This window comes from Herpailurus yagouaroundi, unplaced genomic scaffold (genome assembly GCF_014898765.1).
Source record: "Herpailurus yagouaroundi ecotype Mexico unplaced genomic scaffold, PumYag 28, whole genome shotgun sequence".
Lineage (NCBI taxonomy): Eukaryota > Metazoa > Chordata > Mammalia > Carnivora > Felidae > Herpailurus > Herpailurus yagouaroundi.
Window position 1 is genome coordinate 166,492,712 of NW_024412376.1, and position 16,558 is coordinate 166,509,269.

The 16,558-nt window shown below is 62.9% G+C and overlaps 1 protein-coding gene across 1 annotated transcript; it reads left to right on the top strand.

Annotated features, from left to right (window-relative positions):
- The first annotated feature begins 7 nt into the window (after nt 1–7).
- Nucleotides 8–12,047, top strand: LRPAP1 (LDL receptor related protein associated protein 1). The gene is made up of 8 exons (XM_040488962.1): nt 8–259; nt 3,466–3,610; nt 6,327–6,451; nt 7,329–7,449; nt 7,672–7,833; nt 8,825–8,907; nt 10,294–10,470; nt 11,740–12,047. The coding sequence occupies exons 1-8, from the start codon at nt 41–43 to the stop codon at nt 11,800–11,802; spliced, it is 1,095 nt and encodes a 364-aa protein (XP_040344896.1). The 5' UTR covers nt 8–40; the 3' UTR covers nt 11,803–12,047.
- The last annotated feature ends 4,511 nt before the right edge of the window (nt 12,048–16,558 follow it).

Genomic DNA, 16,558 nt, shown 5'->3' on the forward strand with positions numbered 1-16,558 from the left:
GGGGCTCGAGACAGGGGGTCTCGGCTGGCGGAGGAGGAAGATGGCGTCGTCAAGGCTCGGAGTCGGGTCGCGCGGGCTCCCGCCGCCGCCGCCGCTCTTGCTGCTGCTGCTGCTGCTGCTGCTCGGGCCCTGGCCGGCGGCGGGCCACGGCGGCAAGTACTCGCGGGAGAAGAACGAGCCCGAGCCGCCGCCGCAGCGCGAGCCTGGCGGGGAGTTCCGCATGGAGAAACTCAACCAGCTGTGGGAGAAGGCCCAGCGGGTGAGCGGCGGCCGGGACATCCTGTCACCTGTAACCCTGGGGCCGCGGGGCCGGGGCGTCCTCTGTCTCCTGCGACCGAGGGGGCCGCAGCCCGCGCTGGCGCTGTGATTCCTGCCTTGGCACGCAGATGCCATGGTTGGGGGTGGGGGTCCTTTGGGAAGACCCTGAAACTCCCTTCCGGTCTTGGGAGACCCCACCGGGGCACTCGTGCTACATCATCCCACCTCGGTGTCTTGACTTTCTGTGAGACTGTCCAGTTCCCGTTGGAGGCCAGTGCTTAGAGCTGTAGCCTGGGGGATGGGAACCAGGGTACTTGTGTCCACCGCTGTGGTCTTGTGACATCTTCCAGTGTTGCAAGACTCCAGTGGGGGTGGCCGAGGGCTGTCCTTGGAGCTTTGGGGTTGAGCGGAGCCCTGGTGGGTGCCTCTGGGCAGGAGCCACATGTGCACCGATCCTCTGTGGTCGGTGTCGGCCCTGCTCAGGGGTGCCTGGTGTCCTGGTGGGGGGACACACCCTGAGCAGACCCACGGAGTGCCAGATCCCGTTCTGAGTGTTCCTATCGGGTTCTTATCCTGGTCTTGTGATTAAAACGTGTTGAAGCCTTGTCCTCAGAGGTGGGAGGGCTAGAAGGGGAGGGGAGATGGAGTCTCCTGTCCCCTGTTCTCTGCACGCCACATTCCTCTGCTCCAGGTAGGACTTAGGAGGGGCAAGCTAAGGTCCCTGTCCTGACAGCAGCTCAGAAGCTGTTAGACCTCCTTGAATGGCGCTCTGCACACAGTCACTTCTGGCAGAGGTTTGAGTGGACCCTGGTTCCAGGTGACTTTTTTTCCCCTTTATTGAGATACGACTGACGTATGAAAAACTATGCATTTAATGTATTCATCTTGATAAGTTTGAAGTTGGGGACACACCTGTGAAACCATCCTCCCCACGAATGCCATAGACCTATCACTTGTTTCTGATGAGTGGCTTTCTTCCTGTGTGTTTGCCTGTCTCTTAATTATTGATGATTTACTTACCTGTTTAATATTGAACAGGTTCTGTTTTTGCATTTGATTTTCTGCTAACTAGTTCTTTTCCATGTGAGGCGTTAACATTTAACTAAGTTAAAGAGAGTAAAAGAATCTGGGGAGTGTGCCAGCTGTTTGCATATGAATTCTTTTCCCTTTTCTGCTCTTTTTTTGAAAACTTTTTTTTGGGAGTGTGGTGGGTGCGGCCAGAGGGAGAGAATCCCGCGCAGACTCCAGGCTCAGTGCAGAGTCCGGCGCGGGGCTCGATCCCACGACCCTGGCATCGTGACCCGAGCTGAAATCAAGAGTCAGACCCAGCCAGCCGAGCCACCCAGGTGCCCCCCTTTTCCTCCCTTTCAGTGGGACTCGATGCTGCTGTGTCTGGGGCGTTACGCGTGGCACGTCCCACACTGAACTCAACAGGCCTCGGTATCTGGGAGGAAGGGCGGCACCAGATCAGAACTGATCTTTGTGAGATGCAGCGCATAATTCAGGCCCCCAAAGGCTTCCAACCTGAAGTGCGGTCACACGGGCGGCGAGACCCTAACGCACAGGTGGGCCCGAGTCTGCAGCTCATGGGGCTCCTGGCCGGATGTTGGCCCACTGATTCCCCCTAGGGTCCCGGAGAGGCGGACAGATGAGAAAGTAGGAGGTGAGTGGGGACCACAGTGGAGCCGGCTGGCGGTCAGAGAACACTCCGGTCCTCTCCCCCTGAAGTCCCCAAGAGGAACGCCAGTGCCATCGCACCATCCACACGGCACTGGGCCGGGAGCCAGGCCCTCGCCGTCCTTGGCTGTGGGTCCTGATGCACACAGCCCTGCGCTTGCAGAGGGGAGACCCTGTGGGTGCCTGGGCTTTGGTGCTGTGTCCTCGGCCTGGGTGGACTGCAGGCCTGCCTTTCCCAACTCCTCACCACCCAGCGCCCGATGTGCCCTTCCTGGGAAATCAGTGTGCCCCAAACCGTTGTCCTGTTCCTCCGCCCCGGGAGGCACGCAGGTCAGGCTAGGCTGCAGCCCCAGCTCCCCAGGGGCCTGGTGTTCTCCTGCGAGTGTCCACAGAGGGCATCCAGGTGACCACGGGGCCTGGGGTGGAGCTTGGGAGGGCAGGCGGGTGCCATCTGAGGAGACTAGGTTATCTAGGTGGGGCACACCAGAGGCTTTGAAAGGAAGTGTTTTGGGCTTGAGAGCCGTGGTAGGGGTGTGGGTCCCGGGGAGACTAGTGCCTGCCCCAGGACAACCAGCAAAGGAGGCAGTGAACCCACAGAGCAGGATCAAAGAAACTTCTAGAGAGTTGGAAGAGTTTCCTGCCCTAGGCCCTGCCATTCATTTGGTGCCATCTTCTCAGTCCTGAGGAACTTTCCCTGGCTGTTTTTCAAGCTGGTGGACGGGGCCTGAGCTGACAAGTCCCTGGGAAAGGCGGGAGCAAGCTCTGGGTCTCCTCTTGGCCTCCCTGGGGGTTGGGCTTCTTTCCGGAGCCTCGGGGCCACTTAAGACAGCCGCGCGGCTCGTCCCGCCTCACCCCAGGCTGGGTCAGGGAGCAGAGAGACAGCACCGAGAGCCTCTTGTAGTGGCGGTGTCATTAGCGAGTGGCTTGCGGGTGGGGGCATCCGTGAGCCTCGTTCACTAGCTGGTTTTCTTTTAATGTGGACGTTGTCCGTAACGTAGTGAGCCGGTCTCCCCTAGTCGCGGTTTATTTTCTGTCCTAGTTACATAACGCAAGGAAAAGAGAAAGGTTTCCTCCCCGTGCTCTGCATTCTGTCCCTGCATACCCCCCACCGCCGTATCGGGGGCCCCAAGGAGGCCCCCAGCGTCCGGGTGGGAGGCGGGGCGTCCTGGTGCAGGAGCCAGCCCGTCGCCGGCGTGGTGTCCTCAGGAGGAACTGGCGGCCCCGGGCTCAAGCCGCTGGCGGTGGGCAGGCCCTTACTGGGCGTTTCTAGATCATGCCATGCAGCGGACATCCGGTGAGGCTGGCGAGGCTCCGCGTGCGAAGGCCAGTGGTCCTCGTCCCGCAGGGCGGCAGTGCCCTGAGGTTCTCGAACGGGAGCACGTGGGACGTGTTGACTGCCCGGGACCCTGACTCCTGCCGCTCGTGTCTTGTTGTCTCCTGGCCACCCTCTCTCGGGTCGCCGTCTCCGGGGCTGTCCTGCCGGTTCTTCCCGTGGCCGGTTGTCAGAAACCCTCTGCTCTCGTTCCGTAGCTCCAGCTCTCCCCCGTGAAACTGTCCGAGCTCCATGCAGACCTGAAAATGCAAGAGAGAGAGGAGTTCGCCTGGAAGAAGCTGAAGGCTGAGGGCCTCGACGCAGACGGAGAGAGAGCAGCCAAGCTCCTACGCAACCTCAGCGGTATCTTCCTTTCCTTTTCTGTGTGGGGGGAGCCCTGGCCGCCGATTCTGACGTGGTCCGGGGCGGGTCCTCCGTGGAGCGGCCTTCAGCCGTGGACACGGCTGCCGGGCCGTTGGGGGAGGCTCTCGGCAAATTGCGGGGAGAGTCAGGGCAGGGGTGCCCGGACGCGCTGGCACTCGGCGGCTGACGGCCCCGGAGCTGCGTGGCCTGGGAAGGAGGTCGGGGCCACCGAGTTGCCCATGGTCACCTGGCAGAGTCCCTAGGGAGGTTCCCGGAGTCTGGAAGGTATGGGGAAGTAGATTTCAGGTCTGTACTGAAAATAATTTCTTTTTTTTCTTTTAAGGGTATTTCTGTAATTTGAAGGGGGGAGGGGCAGAGGGCATCCCAAACAGGTTTCACGCTGTCAGCACAGAGCCCAACGTGGGGCCTGATCTCATGAGATCACGACCTGAGCCGAAATCGAGAGTTGGATGCTTAACCGACTGAGCCCCCCAGGCTCCCCAAAGATAATTTTCTAACAGTTCCGGTGGAACGTAGTGAGCTGCTTGCCACAACTATGTATTCCAGAAGAGACAGCGGGCGTCTGCCTCCATCTCCCACTGTGCAAAAGACCTGCATCCTCGGGGCTGAGAGGTCACCTTCCTCCTGTCTGGCGTGACTCAGCTCGCCGCCTGCATGCCCCGGGTGCCCCACATCGGCTGTGTCCTGGGGTCTGCTTCCAAGCTGACCGGTCTGCTGTCACTGTAGCAAAGAGCAGAGAGTAGGAGTCACGTCCCTGTTCGCCTGCTCGCTCCCGAGCCTGGAGGACAACGGCGCCCTGGCCTGTCACCTGCCCCGGGACGTGGGCGCCCTCGCCAGTCTGAGCCTGCTACAGCTCCCCACGGCGCAGCGCCGGGGCGGGGACGGTCGTGGCTGCAGGACCGTGTGTCGCCGGGCCCGGAGGCTGCCCGGGAACGCCCCCCAACCCCTCACGTGGGGAGGCTGGCCTGGAAACACGTGGAATGCTCGTCCTCTGTGGAAACAAGAGTCCTTTCTTGAGACCAGGTGCTCTGTGTCCACTCAGGTGTCTCTGAGGTACTTCCCGTCCCTACCCACAGGTGACAGAGGCTCAGAGGGTAGGTAACTTGTCTGTAGTCACAGCCGTGAGCACCGCAGGATTTGAGGGCAGGGTTTTCTGACCCAGCTGGTGATGTTTACCCAGCTGCCCTGCATCTCTTAACCCCATGAGACCCCTGTGGGTTGTTTGGGTCATACTGTGCATCTGCTTCTGCGGTGAGGAAAGCAGTCTAACTACTGTTTTACATGTGGCCGCACTCGAATGTGGCAAGACACATAAAAGGCCAAGGCAAGGGGCGCCTGCGTGGCTCAGTCATTTGAGTGGCCGACTTCAGCTCAGGTCATGATCTCACGATTGTGGGTTTGAGCCCCACGTCGGGCTCTGTGCTGACAGCTCGGAACCTGGAGCCTGCCTCAGATTCTGTGTCTCCTCTTTCTGCCCCTCCCCTACTCACACTGTCTCTGAAAAAAAGATAAAGATTAAACAAAATTAAAAAAAAAAAAAAAAAAAACCAACCCAAGCTGAGAGGACACTAGGCATGACTGCCCCCAGCCGGTGTTTGGGGGGCCGTTCCCCAGGGCCTGACCTGGAGCTACCAGCAGGAGAGAAGGCACTGGAGGGCCCGGGAACCTTCGTACGTCCTCCTTTCTGGAAGGAAGCAGCCCCCAGTGGATGGCGCAGGGCTGAGGCAGAAGAGTGGGAGGGCGTAGAAAGGTGGGCCGGCCCCCGTCTCCCTCCGGCCTCTGTGGCCTCCTGGGTGCGGCTCCCAGCCCCGATGGGGTCCAGTCCCGGTGGAGCCATCTGTTTCTGCGTGGGTGGCACGGGTTGCTTGCATGCTGAGGTGATGTGGTGGAAGGACTCCTCGGACCGGCGAGCTGGAGGCCTCCCCCTGTGCAGGCCGCTGGCCGCATCCTGGAGGTGGCCCGGGAGCCTCCGCATGCCCTCAGTCCCCCCCATCCCAGTGCCATTAGCAGAGCTGATGCCACACCTAGGGGACCACAAAGTGCAGTGTCAGACCAGGACTTGAGACAGGAAAGGGAGGACCAGGCGTAACCGGGTCTGTCCCAGGCTCGCTGGCCTCGTGGTGACCCTGGCCCTGCACCAGCACCTTAGGGAGCAAACCACACTGGACCCGTCGCCTTGTCCAGGCTGTTGGTTTTGACGGAGGGCCCTCCTGTCCCAAGTTGAGTCTTGGACGGGTGGGTCCTGTTCTGTCCGCTCTGCTGCCTAGCCCTCACCATGGCCACCACAGTGTCCCCCGGTGCCCGACAGGGACGTGCCAAGGCTCCAGCGGCCTCACCCGTGAGGTGGGCTTCCTGGTCCGTGGGGCCTCTTCCGGCTTGAATGCTTGTCTCTGGTTCCAGTTCATGCTGAACCCAGCACTACTGGAATCCAGAACCCTCTGCCTTCCGGGTGCTGAATGCAGCCTGAGAGTCATGTGACGTGTTCTGAGGGGGTCCGATGTGGCGTCCCCGCTCGGACCTGGGAGGCTGGGGCCAGGCCGAGCCCAACGACATAGTTCTCCCTCTTCCCCGTCGCTCCTCCCCGTGCTCGGGGGCTATTGCGACTGCTCTGTGGCCAGGTGTGCAGAGCCTGGGCCCAGGGTCCTCTCGGCGCCAGTCGACCGGTGGCCGGACGTAATACCTGTGTCTCTCCTAGTGATCCTGGCCAAGTACGGCCTGGACGGCAGGAAGGACGCCCAGGCCGTGAACAGCAACTACCTCAGCGACACCGCCGAGGACGACAGCCTGGGAGACCCCAAGCTGGAGAAGCTGTGGCACAAGGTACCCCTCGGGGCCCCCTGAGAACCCCAGAACGTGCACCCTGGCGTTGAGAGTTAAGGGGAACTGCTGGGGCTGCCTCTGTCTGCACGGGAGCTCATTGAGAAGGACTCCTGGGGGGCAGTGGTTTCTTCGTGGACCCATGAGGCTGTTTTCCCATGAGGCCTCCCTGCCTTCCTGGGTCCCCGGCCAGGGAATCCCACGAGCCGTGTAGCTGCCGGAGTGAGGAGAGCGGGCCGATCACTCGTGAACACCCGGGCTCACGCGTGACATGGCTTTGTGGTTTTCTGTGTCCGGGCAGTTGGGGTTTGAGCCTGTGTGGTGTCTGGTCCAGAGAGTTGCGCTCAGCGCGGGGCGGTCGTGCCGGGGCGGTGCTCACCCCCTCGGTCTCCTGAGGGGGGCGGGGGTGGGCAGGTGCAGGCAGTGGGACCGGGCGGTGGCCGCGGCTCCACTCCTTCATCCCCCAGCTTCTGTCTGGACTATACTGAGTGGGGCCAGGAATCGGGATTCTCGCGCTAGTCCCTTGTCCTTGGTCCGAGGGGTGGAGCCGGAGCAAGAGCAGGGGGAGCGAGGGTCTGCTGTGGCCACCGTGTCGCCTCGGCCCCGTGGGGCAGGTGGATGGCGAGGAGGTGACTGGCCTGAGGTCCCTCCCCGGGGCAGGGGACGTCGCCTCCTCCGGGATCCTGCCGCTCCCGCACCTCTGGTGACCGTGACCCCTCTGCTGAGCCTGGTGACGTTGCTTTGTATTTTCCCGCCGCGTCCCCTGGTCTGACGGTCATCGGGGAGAGAAGGGCGCACGCTTGGCACGGGAGCCGGGGTCCCGCCTGGTCTGAGGGGCCGGGCCGGGGCACGGGCAGGCTCACAGAGTGCGCTCCTCCAGGCGAAGAGCTCGGGGAAGTTCTCCAGCGAGGAGCTGGCCAAGCTGTGGCGGGAGCTCCAGCACCACAGGGAGAAAGTGCGCGAGTACAACGTCCTGCTGGACGCCCTGAGCAGAACCGAAGGTGCGCACGAGACCGCGGAGCCACCCCTGCATGCGGCCCCGCCCTCGGTCCCGCCCCCGTCCCCCCCCCCCGGAAGTCAGCAACCCCCAGAGTTCCCGGAGGGCCACCGGGGTCTGCCCAGGGGGCGTGGGCGAGTGCGCCACAGACGGTCCTTCCTGCGGAGGGCAGTCCCGGGCAGCGGGCGCGGCGCGGCCAGCCCCTCACGGCTCCTGTCCCGCGCAGAGACCCGGGAGAACGTCATCAGCCCGTTGGACGTGAGCCGCGTCAAGGAGGACGTGCTGCACAGCAAGCACGCGGAGCTGAAGGACAGGCTGCGCGCCATCAACCAGGGCTACGACCGCCTGCGCCAAGTCAGCCACCGGGGCTACGGGGGCGCCGAGGCCGGTGAGCGGGCGGGCGGCCCCCAGGGGCGGGTCCCACGCCACCCCTCCGCATGCTCCGCCCCCGCGCTGGTCCGCCGGCCCACAGCCCGCACGGCCGGAACCCTGCCTGGGTGCCCCTTTCCCCAGGCTTCTGGCTCGTCCGTGTGTTCTCCGTCACGGGCTCGGGGAGTGTCGGTGTGGCAGGTGCTTTCCTTGACCTGGGGACGCGGCGGGGCAGGTCAGGGTCACGGGGCAGGTCAGGGACACGGGCCGGGGCTGGGGCACCCACGCCCATGCGGTGCTGGTACCTCTGACCTCACCGCCCTGCCCCCCCCCCCCGCCCCTCTCCACCCCTGCCCCTCCCCTTCCCTGCATGAACCACTCCCTCCCAGGAGGGACCCAACCGACCACTCTGCTTCCCCTGTGGTCTGCCCGGTCCTTCCAGAACACTCCCCGCGAAGCCCGTTGAGGGCCCAGGGCAGGAAGGGTCCGCTGAGGGAGGGGCAGGCGGCTGAGCCTGGCTTGCTCCGGGCTTCCTCCAGGGCTGGAGGACAGGTGACTGGCCCAGCAGGGCCCCCATCGCCATGTCTTCACAGGAGTGCTGGCTGGGGTCAGGAGTCCCTTTCAGGTGCTTGGTTTTGCCCTGGAGACAGGACAGGCAGTGGCCTGAGTTTCAGCCCAGAACCGTGGGTAGCCTGACAACAGTCCTGACCCAGAGGCCCCAAGACTCCCGCGCCCTCTCCCCCGACTCCTGCCCGAGGGGGCTGTGCACCAGGGGAGACCCTCCCTGTCAGAGGTGCGGGTTAATGCTCGTGTGCAACCCGGGGCAGTGAGAGCGTCGCCAGGGCCGCGTGCTAACGGGGCCTTGAGCCACAGACTGAACACACATGGGAACGACGCTCAGTGTGCTTCCCGAGGGCACCGGACGCACGCACGTCCAGACGTGCACGCTGCCCCGGGCATCATGGGGGGTGCCGCCACAGTCACCCGGCCTGCTTCTGCCTTTCTGCCAGAGTTCGAGGAACCCCGAGTGATAGATCTGTGGGACATGGCCAAGTCCGCCAACTTCACTGAGAAGGAGCTAGAGTCCTTTCGGGTAAGCAAGGTGCCGGGAGACGCCGGCTCACGGTTCCCGGTAGCACCTTTTAAGCTTTGGGCTGGCGTGGCGAGACTCTTCCCCGCACCGGGATTGACACAGGCCAGGGTTTTCACAGGTTTTTTTTTCCCTGTTGTCCCCCACGTCCCTCACCGTGCTGGCTGGCAGCCATGTGGGACCTCCGTGTTCACGTCTGCACAGCGCTGGCCTCCGGCGAATGGAGGGTCCGGCTCAGCTTTGGGTGCGCTGGGTCTGAGGACAGAGGGCTGGTGAGGAAGCGCGCGGGTCACGAAGGCCGGAAGGAGAACGGCAGACCCTGGCAGTGGGCCCAGGGGGAAAGGCCTTTGGGTTCCCTGAGTGTCGCCTCTGCGGGTCATGCTGTGACCAAGCCGCCACAGGCCAGCGGGTCGGGCATCAGAAGGGCACAGGCGAGAGGCCGCCGTTCGCTAGGACAGGAGCCTGGGGGTGTGGGGCTCCGAGTAGGGCCCGTGGGGTGAGAGGCCGTTCCGAGATGTGGGCCCTGGAGGCCGCTGCTGAGCTCACGTGTGCGGGGTGGGCCCACAGTCCCGGGGTCAGGGAGGGCAGAAAGGGGGGCCTCCGAGGAGTCCTCGGCGGGCGGGAGAACCAGGACGCTACGGCAGGAGACGCAGCAGGGAGGGCGGCAGGTGCCCAGCAGAGGTCCCCGTACCGGCGTCCGTCTGCAGCTGGGTGGGCAGGCCCGTCCTTGTGGAGCTCGGCCCAGTTCAGAGGGAAGCATGTTGTTGGCTCTCGTGGGCCCTGGGCAGGGCGCGTGGCCCCCCTCGGAGGTCCCAAGGGGTTGACCCGTTAGCCGAGATCAGGATGCGGGGGATTAGCCAGCGAGCCTGACCCGAGAACGCTGTGCGGGCAGGAAGGACAGGAAGGGCAGTGTCGCAGAGCCTTCCCAAGATGGTGGCTGCTCCAGAAGGGACAGACGGCCGCGGGGACAGAGGAGAAGACCGAGCCCCAGGTGTCAGGCTGCATGTGGGGTCGGGGCCAGAGGGAGCCAGATGCCCGGCAGGTTCCGTTCGCGGAGGGCGGGGTGCGGGTGCCAGGTGTGGGCAGGTGGCCCGCGAAGGCCGTCAGGTTGTGGCGGGCGCCTCCGCCCGTGGGCGTGCTCCCCTTCCACCTTCCCGATCAGGGGGCAGTGGGGATGGCCCCCTGGAGCTGCCCCATCAGGCCGCACGTGGAGGGGCTCGGTGTGTGCGCCCTCAGGGGGCAGCCCCCTGCTTCCCGCGCTGAGCCCCATCCCCAGCGGGACCGGGTCCGTGCCCCAGGCGGGCGGCCGCCGCCCACGTTCTGGGGCAGCGGGAAGGTCTGCCCAGGGAGTCCGCTGGGGGACAGTCGGCTGTTCAAACGTTATTCTAGGAGGAGCTTAAGCACTTTGAAGCCAAAATTGAAAAGCACAACCACTACCAGAAGCAGCTGGAAATCTCTCACCAGAAACTGAAGCACGTGGAGAGCTTCGGGGACCAAGAGCACGTGAGCCGGAACAAAGAGAAATACGCCATGCTGGAGGAGAAGACCAAGGAGCTGGGCTACAAGGTGGGCGCGCGGTCTGCGGGGGGCCGGCAGGTGACCGTCACGTCCGCACCAGGACTGCGGCCTCCCGGAGAGCTTCCCTGGCCCCGCGTGTGCACCGCTTCCTCCTCCGGGGGGGGGGGGGGGGGGGTTTCGGCGCCTCGGGGCGCCTGGTAGGGGCACCAGCTGCAGCCACACGCCTGCTCCCACCGGGGCAGGGCCGAGCCCTCTCCTCTGAGCCTCTTTAGAGCCAGGGACACCCGTGGACCAACTCGTACTCGATCGGGTGACCCTGTGTGGGAGGTGAGCGAGGGCCCGCGCGTGTGGGGTGGTGGCTTTGGCACGTTCGCGTGCTTGCGGCAGGGGGTCCCCTGAGAATCTGGTGTGGTGCGTGTGGAGGCCTCGTTTGGTCTCGTGAGGATGGGAACCGTCCCAGGGCAGCGGCAGGTGGCCTGAGCAGAGTGAGGTCACTCTGGGGCCAGTTCGGTTGTTCCCGGTGATCTACAAATCACGTGCCCGTCCAGGCACGGAGGTTGGGCTCTTGACAGAGGAGAGCCCCTGGGTCAGACTCCACAGGAAAAAGAGGCAGCGGGGCAGTGTGGACGCTTGGAGGAGGGCTCGAGCCTAGGCTGTTCCTAGGACGTATGGAACACTCTGGAAACAGATGGGATGGGTTGTCTCTGGAGGGAGGGAGGGAGGAGGGATCTTCTTCTGTGCCTCTGAGTCTGGAGCCGCACGGTGTCCTACCTGTTCACACTCAAACTTTTAAGTGAAATAGGGCAGAAGCGGCACCGAGCGTGTGTGTGGGTCTGTGCCTGCGTGTGGTGCAGCGTCGGGGAGGAGGCAGGTGCCCGCAGGGGACGTCGGTTCCAGAGTGACATCGCGGGGCAAGAATTTGCGGAGGGGAGTCCGCTGTCGTGGGGGAGGGCAGGCAAGCTTCGCTGCTGTGGGAGAAGGGCACGTGCTGGGTGGGAAGCAGGCGGAAAGGACCCCGTGGGGCCGGGGCCGACGGCGGGTTCCCAGAGGGAGCCGCTTCTGAAAGCCAGTGGGGTGGACGACAGATACGTTTCTCTTGTTTTCCGGGGTGATCTGTCTCCCGCTGTGTGTCGTTAGTATTTGGTGGTGGTGTCCCAGCCGGTGTTCGCTGCTTTTGGGATTTGGTTTTGGCCGTTTCCGGACGGGTGGAATTGTAAATTGAGACAAGCAGGAAGCCCAGGGGTTTGCACTTTTAAGACCGCGCGTGTGGTTGTCGGGTGCGTTGCCGCTGGGCTCACACTGTGCCCTCGTTTCCAGGTGAAGAAGCACTTCCAGGACCTGTCGGGCCGCATCTCCAGAGCGCGCCACAACGAACTCTGACGGCCGGGGAGGAGCGGGGCGCCGGGCGGGGTCCGCCCAAGGACGGGCCCGGGCGCTCCGTGGCGGCGCTTGACGCGAACAGAACCTTGGAGGAGGCGTGCTGGGGACTGGCCGGGCGTCCGTGGTGCGGGAGGACGGCTCCGACTCCCCGAGTGCCCGATGGGGGCGTGTCGGACTCGTGAATCTGCCCCTGGAGATACCGCGTCCGGAAAAACATGTCGCGGGATTTAAATCGTCTGACGTGATCTGACGCGTCTTGGTGGTCTCACTGCACCTGCGTCTTGTTTCTCTTTTGCCCCCACGCCTCACTCCCCGGCTTCTCTGTTACGTGATGTGGGAGGGGCCTGGGGCCCGAGGGCCACGGTCCCCCTGCTCTGACGATTTGGAGTCGAGTTGGGGGTGACCTGGCCCAGGCCCGCTGGGGGCTCAGCCGGCATCTCCCTGCCCACCTCTGTGGCTGGACTTGGGAAGAGCCCACGAGCCCACGGGGCCTCCGTGTCCAGCACGAGTGCCTGACTGTGTCGGGGGTGATGGCTCTGCGGGACCATTCTCTGGCCTCACGGCAGACGGTCCACACAGGGACCTGACACGCTTCTCAGAGCTGAACCTGGAAGAGGCTTGACCCCGGTGCTGCCCCGCGGCATCAGCCACATCCGGGTCTCAGCGGGAACGCTGGGGTCCGCCAAACAGTCCATCCCTTTGGCCGTCACTGCGGGAAGAGTCCGGTGCAAGGGTGGTGTGCTAACTGGGTGTGTCAGGACACGGTAAAGCTGAGCAGGGGGGTGGCCCCACCACAGGCTCCTGCGTGGGCCACTGGGCGAGGGGCGGGCCTTCCTGCTGTGCTCCCCCGCACAGGAGCCTCACCCTGGGCCCCTGTCGTATCTCCTGACCAGGTCTGCCGGGGTGGCCCTCCCAACACAGCGCACATGGCTCTTGCCAGGCCTGACGGGCAGGGCAGGGCAAGGTGACAGACGGCTCAGGTGACGGCCAAGGCCGAGAGAAGGGCCGGTCGCCAGGCCTCCGCACTCCAGGCCACACGCTTTCTGAGCGCCTCTGTGTGGGGTGCAGGGCCCAGGAGGAGGTCGGGCCCAGGACATGGGGGCAAACAGAATAGGACCTCTGACTCAGTTTACCATCCAAGAAACCGACTTGAGGGAGCTCTTGGCCTCCAGTCAGAGGTGCCAGAGAACCAGACGGGTCTTCATGGTTTGTCGTTGCCTCTGCCACTGGAGGAAGCCGGTGCTGTGTCGGGCCCCAGGCCGGAGTCCTCCCGAGTGGGTGCTCAGGAACCCAACCCCAGGTCAAGTGGAGATGACCCACTACACTCCTCTCCTACAGCTGACCACGTGGCCCGTGGCCCCCCCCACATTCATACACCAGAACCTAATTCCCACGGTGAGGGTGTCAGGAATGGGGCCTTGGGGTGATCAGATCACGAGGGAGGAGCTGCACACAGGACCAGGGTCCTTGTAAAAAGAGGCCCCCGGCCCGAGAGCCCCCCGGCCCTCCACGGCGCGGGCACGCAGCAGGAAGTCTGCGTCTGTGGTCCAGGAAGCAGGCCTCGCCAGAACCCCGTTGCCCCCACCTTGATCGTCACTTCCGGCCTCCAGAACTGACAGACGCCTGCTGTTCGAACCACCCAGTCTGTCTCTGACCCAGGCATCGCTTTCTTGATTTCAGTAAAGCTGGGCTTCCCTGTCTGAACTTCATGGGCAAGAAACGAGAGCGCACAGTTGTGTGGGGTTGGGGGCAGTGTGGCTTCTAGCTGGCGTGTCGAGATGCAATCATATCATTTCACGGAAGCGTGCACCTTTCCGCTGTCGCGTAGTATTCCGTGGTGCGCTTGTTGGAGGTTTTGGAGTCCGGTTGTTTCCGGGTCTGGGTGGTAACACAGGCTGGGAGCCCCGTGGGGAACGTCCCCGTGTGCGCATGCGCCCTGCAGGCTTCTGGTGGTAGCGATGGGCCCGTGGGGTGCGTTCACCCCAGCGTGCAGGATGGCCCCGACTGCTTTCGCGGTGCCACTGGCCGGCAGGACGGCGCGAGAGGCTTGGGGTCCAGTGTACTGGATGTTCCGGCTGCGCGTTGGAGGGCTCCGCTGGCGGGGTGGCCCGTCCCCGGGGTTTGGCTACTTTTCGAGCGCCGAGGAGGGGGCGCGCGCACCCCGCAGCCCAGGCGCGCGTCCATCTGCCCCGTGTGCGCTCACGGCTGCAGGTGCCCGAGGACGAGCCCCCCGCCCGCGGGCGAACCCGCCTTTCTCCCCGGAGCTCGCTTCTGCCTGCGCTCGACCGTCCGCACACGGAACCCGACCGCGAGGAGGCGCTTCGCTGCGCGTGTGCGCTCCGTCCAGCGGGGCCCGGCACCTGACTGCACGCCCTCGGCCGCTGAAGGGCGGCCTGGTGCCCGGCTGCCGCCGGGCGGCCACTTGCTTCATGTTCCAGTGCCCTCTTCATACACGCGTCTTCCTCTTTGTTTCCTGGGTTGGTGCCTTTGTGAAAACTCAAGTGACACACAGGTGTGGCTGTTTCTAGGCTGTCCTGGTGCTATCGCCGTCCCCATTATGCTAGCTTTAGAACAAGGCTTGGAATCGGGGTGTGCGTTTCCCTCCCGTTTTTAAAGATTCATTCCGGGTCTTAGCATTTCCGTGTGTATCCTGGAGTCAGCTTCTTGGTTTTTGCAAAAGCGACTAGAATTTTGACAGGGGTCACCTTGAGTACGCGGCTCGCTCTGGGGAGAATCGACATCCTGGGATCGGGTCTCGAGCCTCTCGCGTTGTGTGTGCCCCGTTTATTTAGCCCGCCCTGCGTCTCTCTGTACACAGACGCTGCACGTTTTCATTGCATTTCTCCCCGCGTGTTTCGTGCGGAATGCCACTGTCTGTGGTGTCTTCTCACCTCGGTTTGTGGTTTTCATATGATGACCTCACGCCCTGCGTCCCGGATCCCCGCGTGTCCGCACGCCCTCTCGTGTCGCTTCTCCCCGAGCGCCATGCCTTCGCTTGCGTGTACCCCCGAGGGACACGGGCCCGTGGGCCCTGTTCTTGCCGCGTGAAGCGCGTCACACTTGCTGTCACATCGGACTGAGGCGAGCCGGGAGCGTCCCTTGCCAGGCTCTGCCGTGGCCAGCGCAGGAGTGGCATTCCTTCCCCCTTGACGTGCCCCAGCCTTCCTGCTGGAGCCTCCTGGGCCCACGGTGTCCCTGGTGCCAAGAGTTTAAGAACTCGGTTTTTAAGGCTAGATACAGGGCCGTATCTGAGCAATTTTATCTGAGTTGTCAAAACAGTTGGCGTAAAGTTGCTCCCTTGATGCCTGTCGGGTCCGCGGTGGAGCCCCATTTTTGTTCCTGCTGCTGGATTCTGCTGTCCCCCCCTTTCCCCCACCCCCTGGTCAGTCTAGCCCCCCCTTTCCCCCACCCCCTGGTCAGTCTAGCCGAGGCTTTGTCGAGTTTTAGACATTTTCCCCCAGAGCCGGCTTCGGCTTCGCTGATTTCCCTCCATTGTTTGTTAGTTTTCTTTCATTGGCTTTTACCCTCTATGTCTCATTTCTGTTTAATTCGCCACCCCTGTGCCAGCTTCTCCGCACAGCAGCTCAGGTCACTGATGGAGGACACAGATGCACTGCAGACAGCAGGTATGATCTCCTTGTGCCCTTTGGAGAGAACATGTGCTTAGTGCACACGAGCATTTTAAAAGCTGACCGTGTACCAGGACACAGAAGATTCCAGTAACTTAGCAGCAAGGTTAGATGATACAGATCACGTTCTTGGCCCTCAGTGCAACAAAGGAGGCCCTCAGTGACAAAGAGACAATTTAAGAACATTTAGGAACTTTAAAAACACACGTGGGCCAAAGAAGAAATGCTATTTGAAGTTAGGAAATACTTTTAATTGAATGTCAGTGAAAATACTACACATCAAACGGGGGGGGGGGGGGGGGGGGGGCAGGGGGAGCCTCCGGGCAAATGTGCAACCACAGGTGACAGTGTGACTGGGCTAGGGGCTCTAACTCACTGCAAGGAGCCGCCACACGGGAGTCGGCCTCCCTCCTGAGGAGCGGTGGAAATGGGACAGCCTGGGAAGATGTGACCAGGGCGAGACAAACCACAGGAGCCCAGGAAGGCAGTGCAGTGCGAGACTCCGCGTCCATCCCGCGGATGTGGACATCCAGGGCCATGAGCTGGTGGGCGGTGGGTGCCTAAGAGGAGGGCCTCCACACGAACCTGGACCCGTCCGCCTGCCCCAGGAAGTGGGGGCTGGCGGGCTCCTGTGCAGAGGGGGGGACTAGAGGGCCAGAGTCCGTGCCTGGGTCCTGGGCCTCAGACCACAAACAGCAGGTCTGGTGTTTCTGGGCCAGCAGACGTTAAAAGAACCCTTTCTGGAAGGAACTGCCCTAGTTCTCAAACCCAAGCATAATTGTTCACAAATGCAGAGTTGAAAATAATCAGGCACGAAGAAGGGGGTCAACACAGGCTGAAGACAGATTGGAGTGACCACGATGATCCCAATGCGTGGGGATACAGCGGTCCTGTCGTCGTTTGTTTACGGAATACAGGACAGACTCAGAACTGTCTCCAAGAACAAGCTAACAGACCCCAAGAACCAAATAGAACCTCTAGATTCTGGAGGAAAGAACTGGTAACTTCTAGTTTGAGGAGAGAAACTTTTCAGTAAATGAAGTTGGAGAAACTCATGTTTGGGGGAAAGTAATCCATGGTGATTCATGGGCCCAGCTGTGGAAGCTTCTAGAAAACAAGAGAGCATC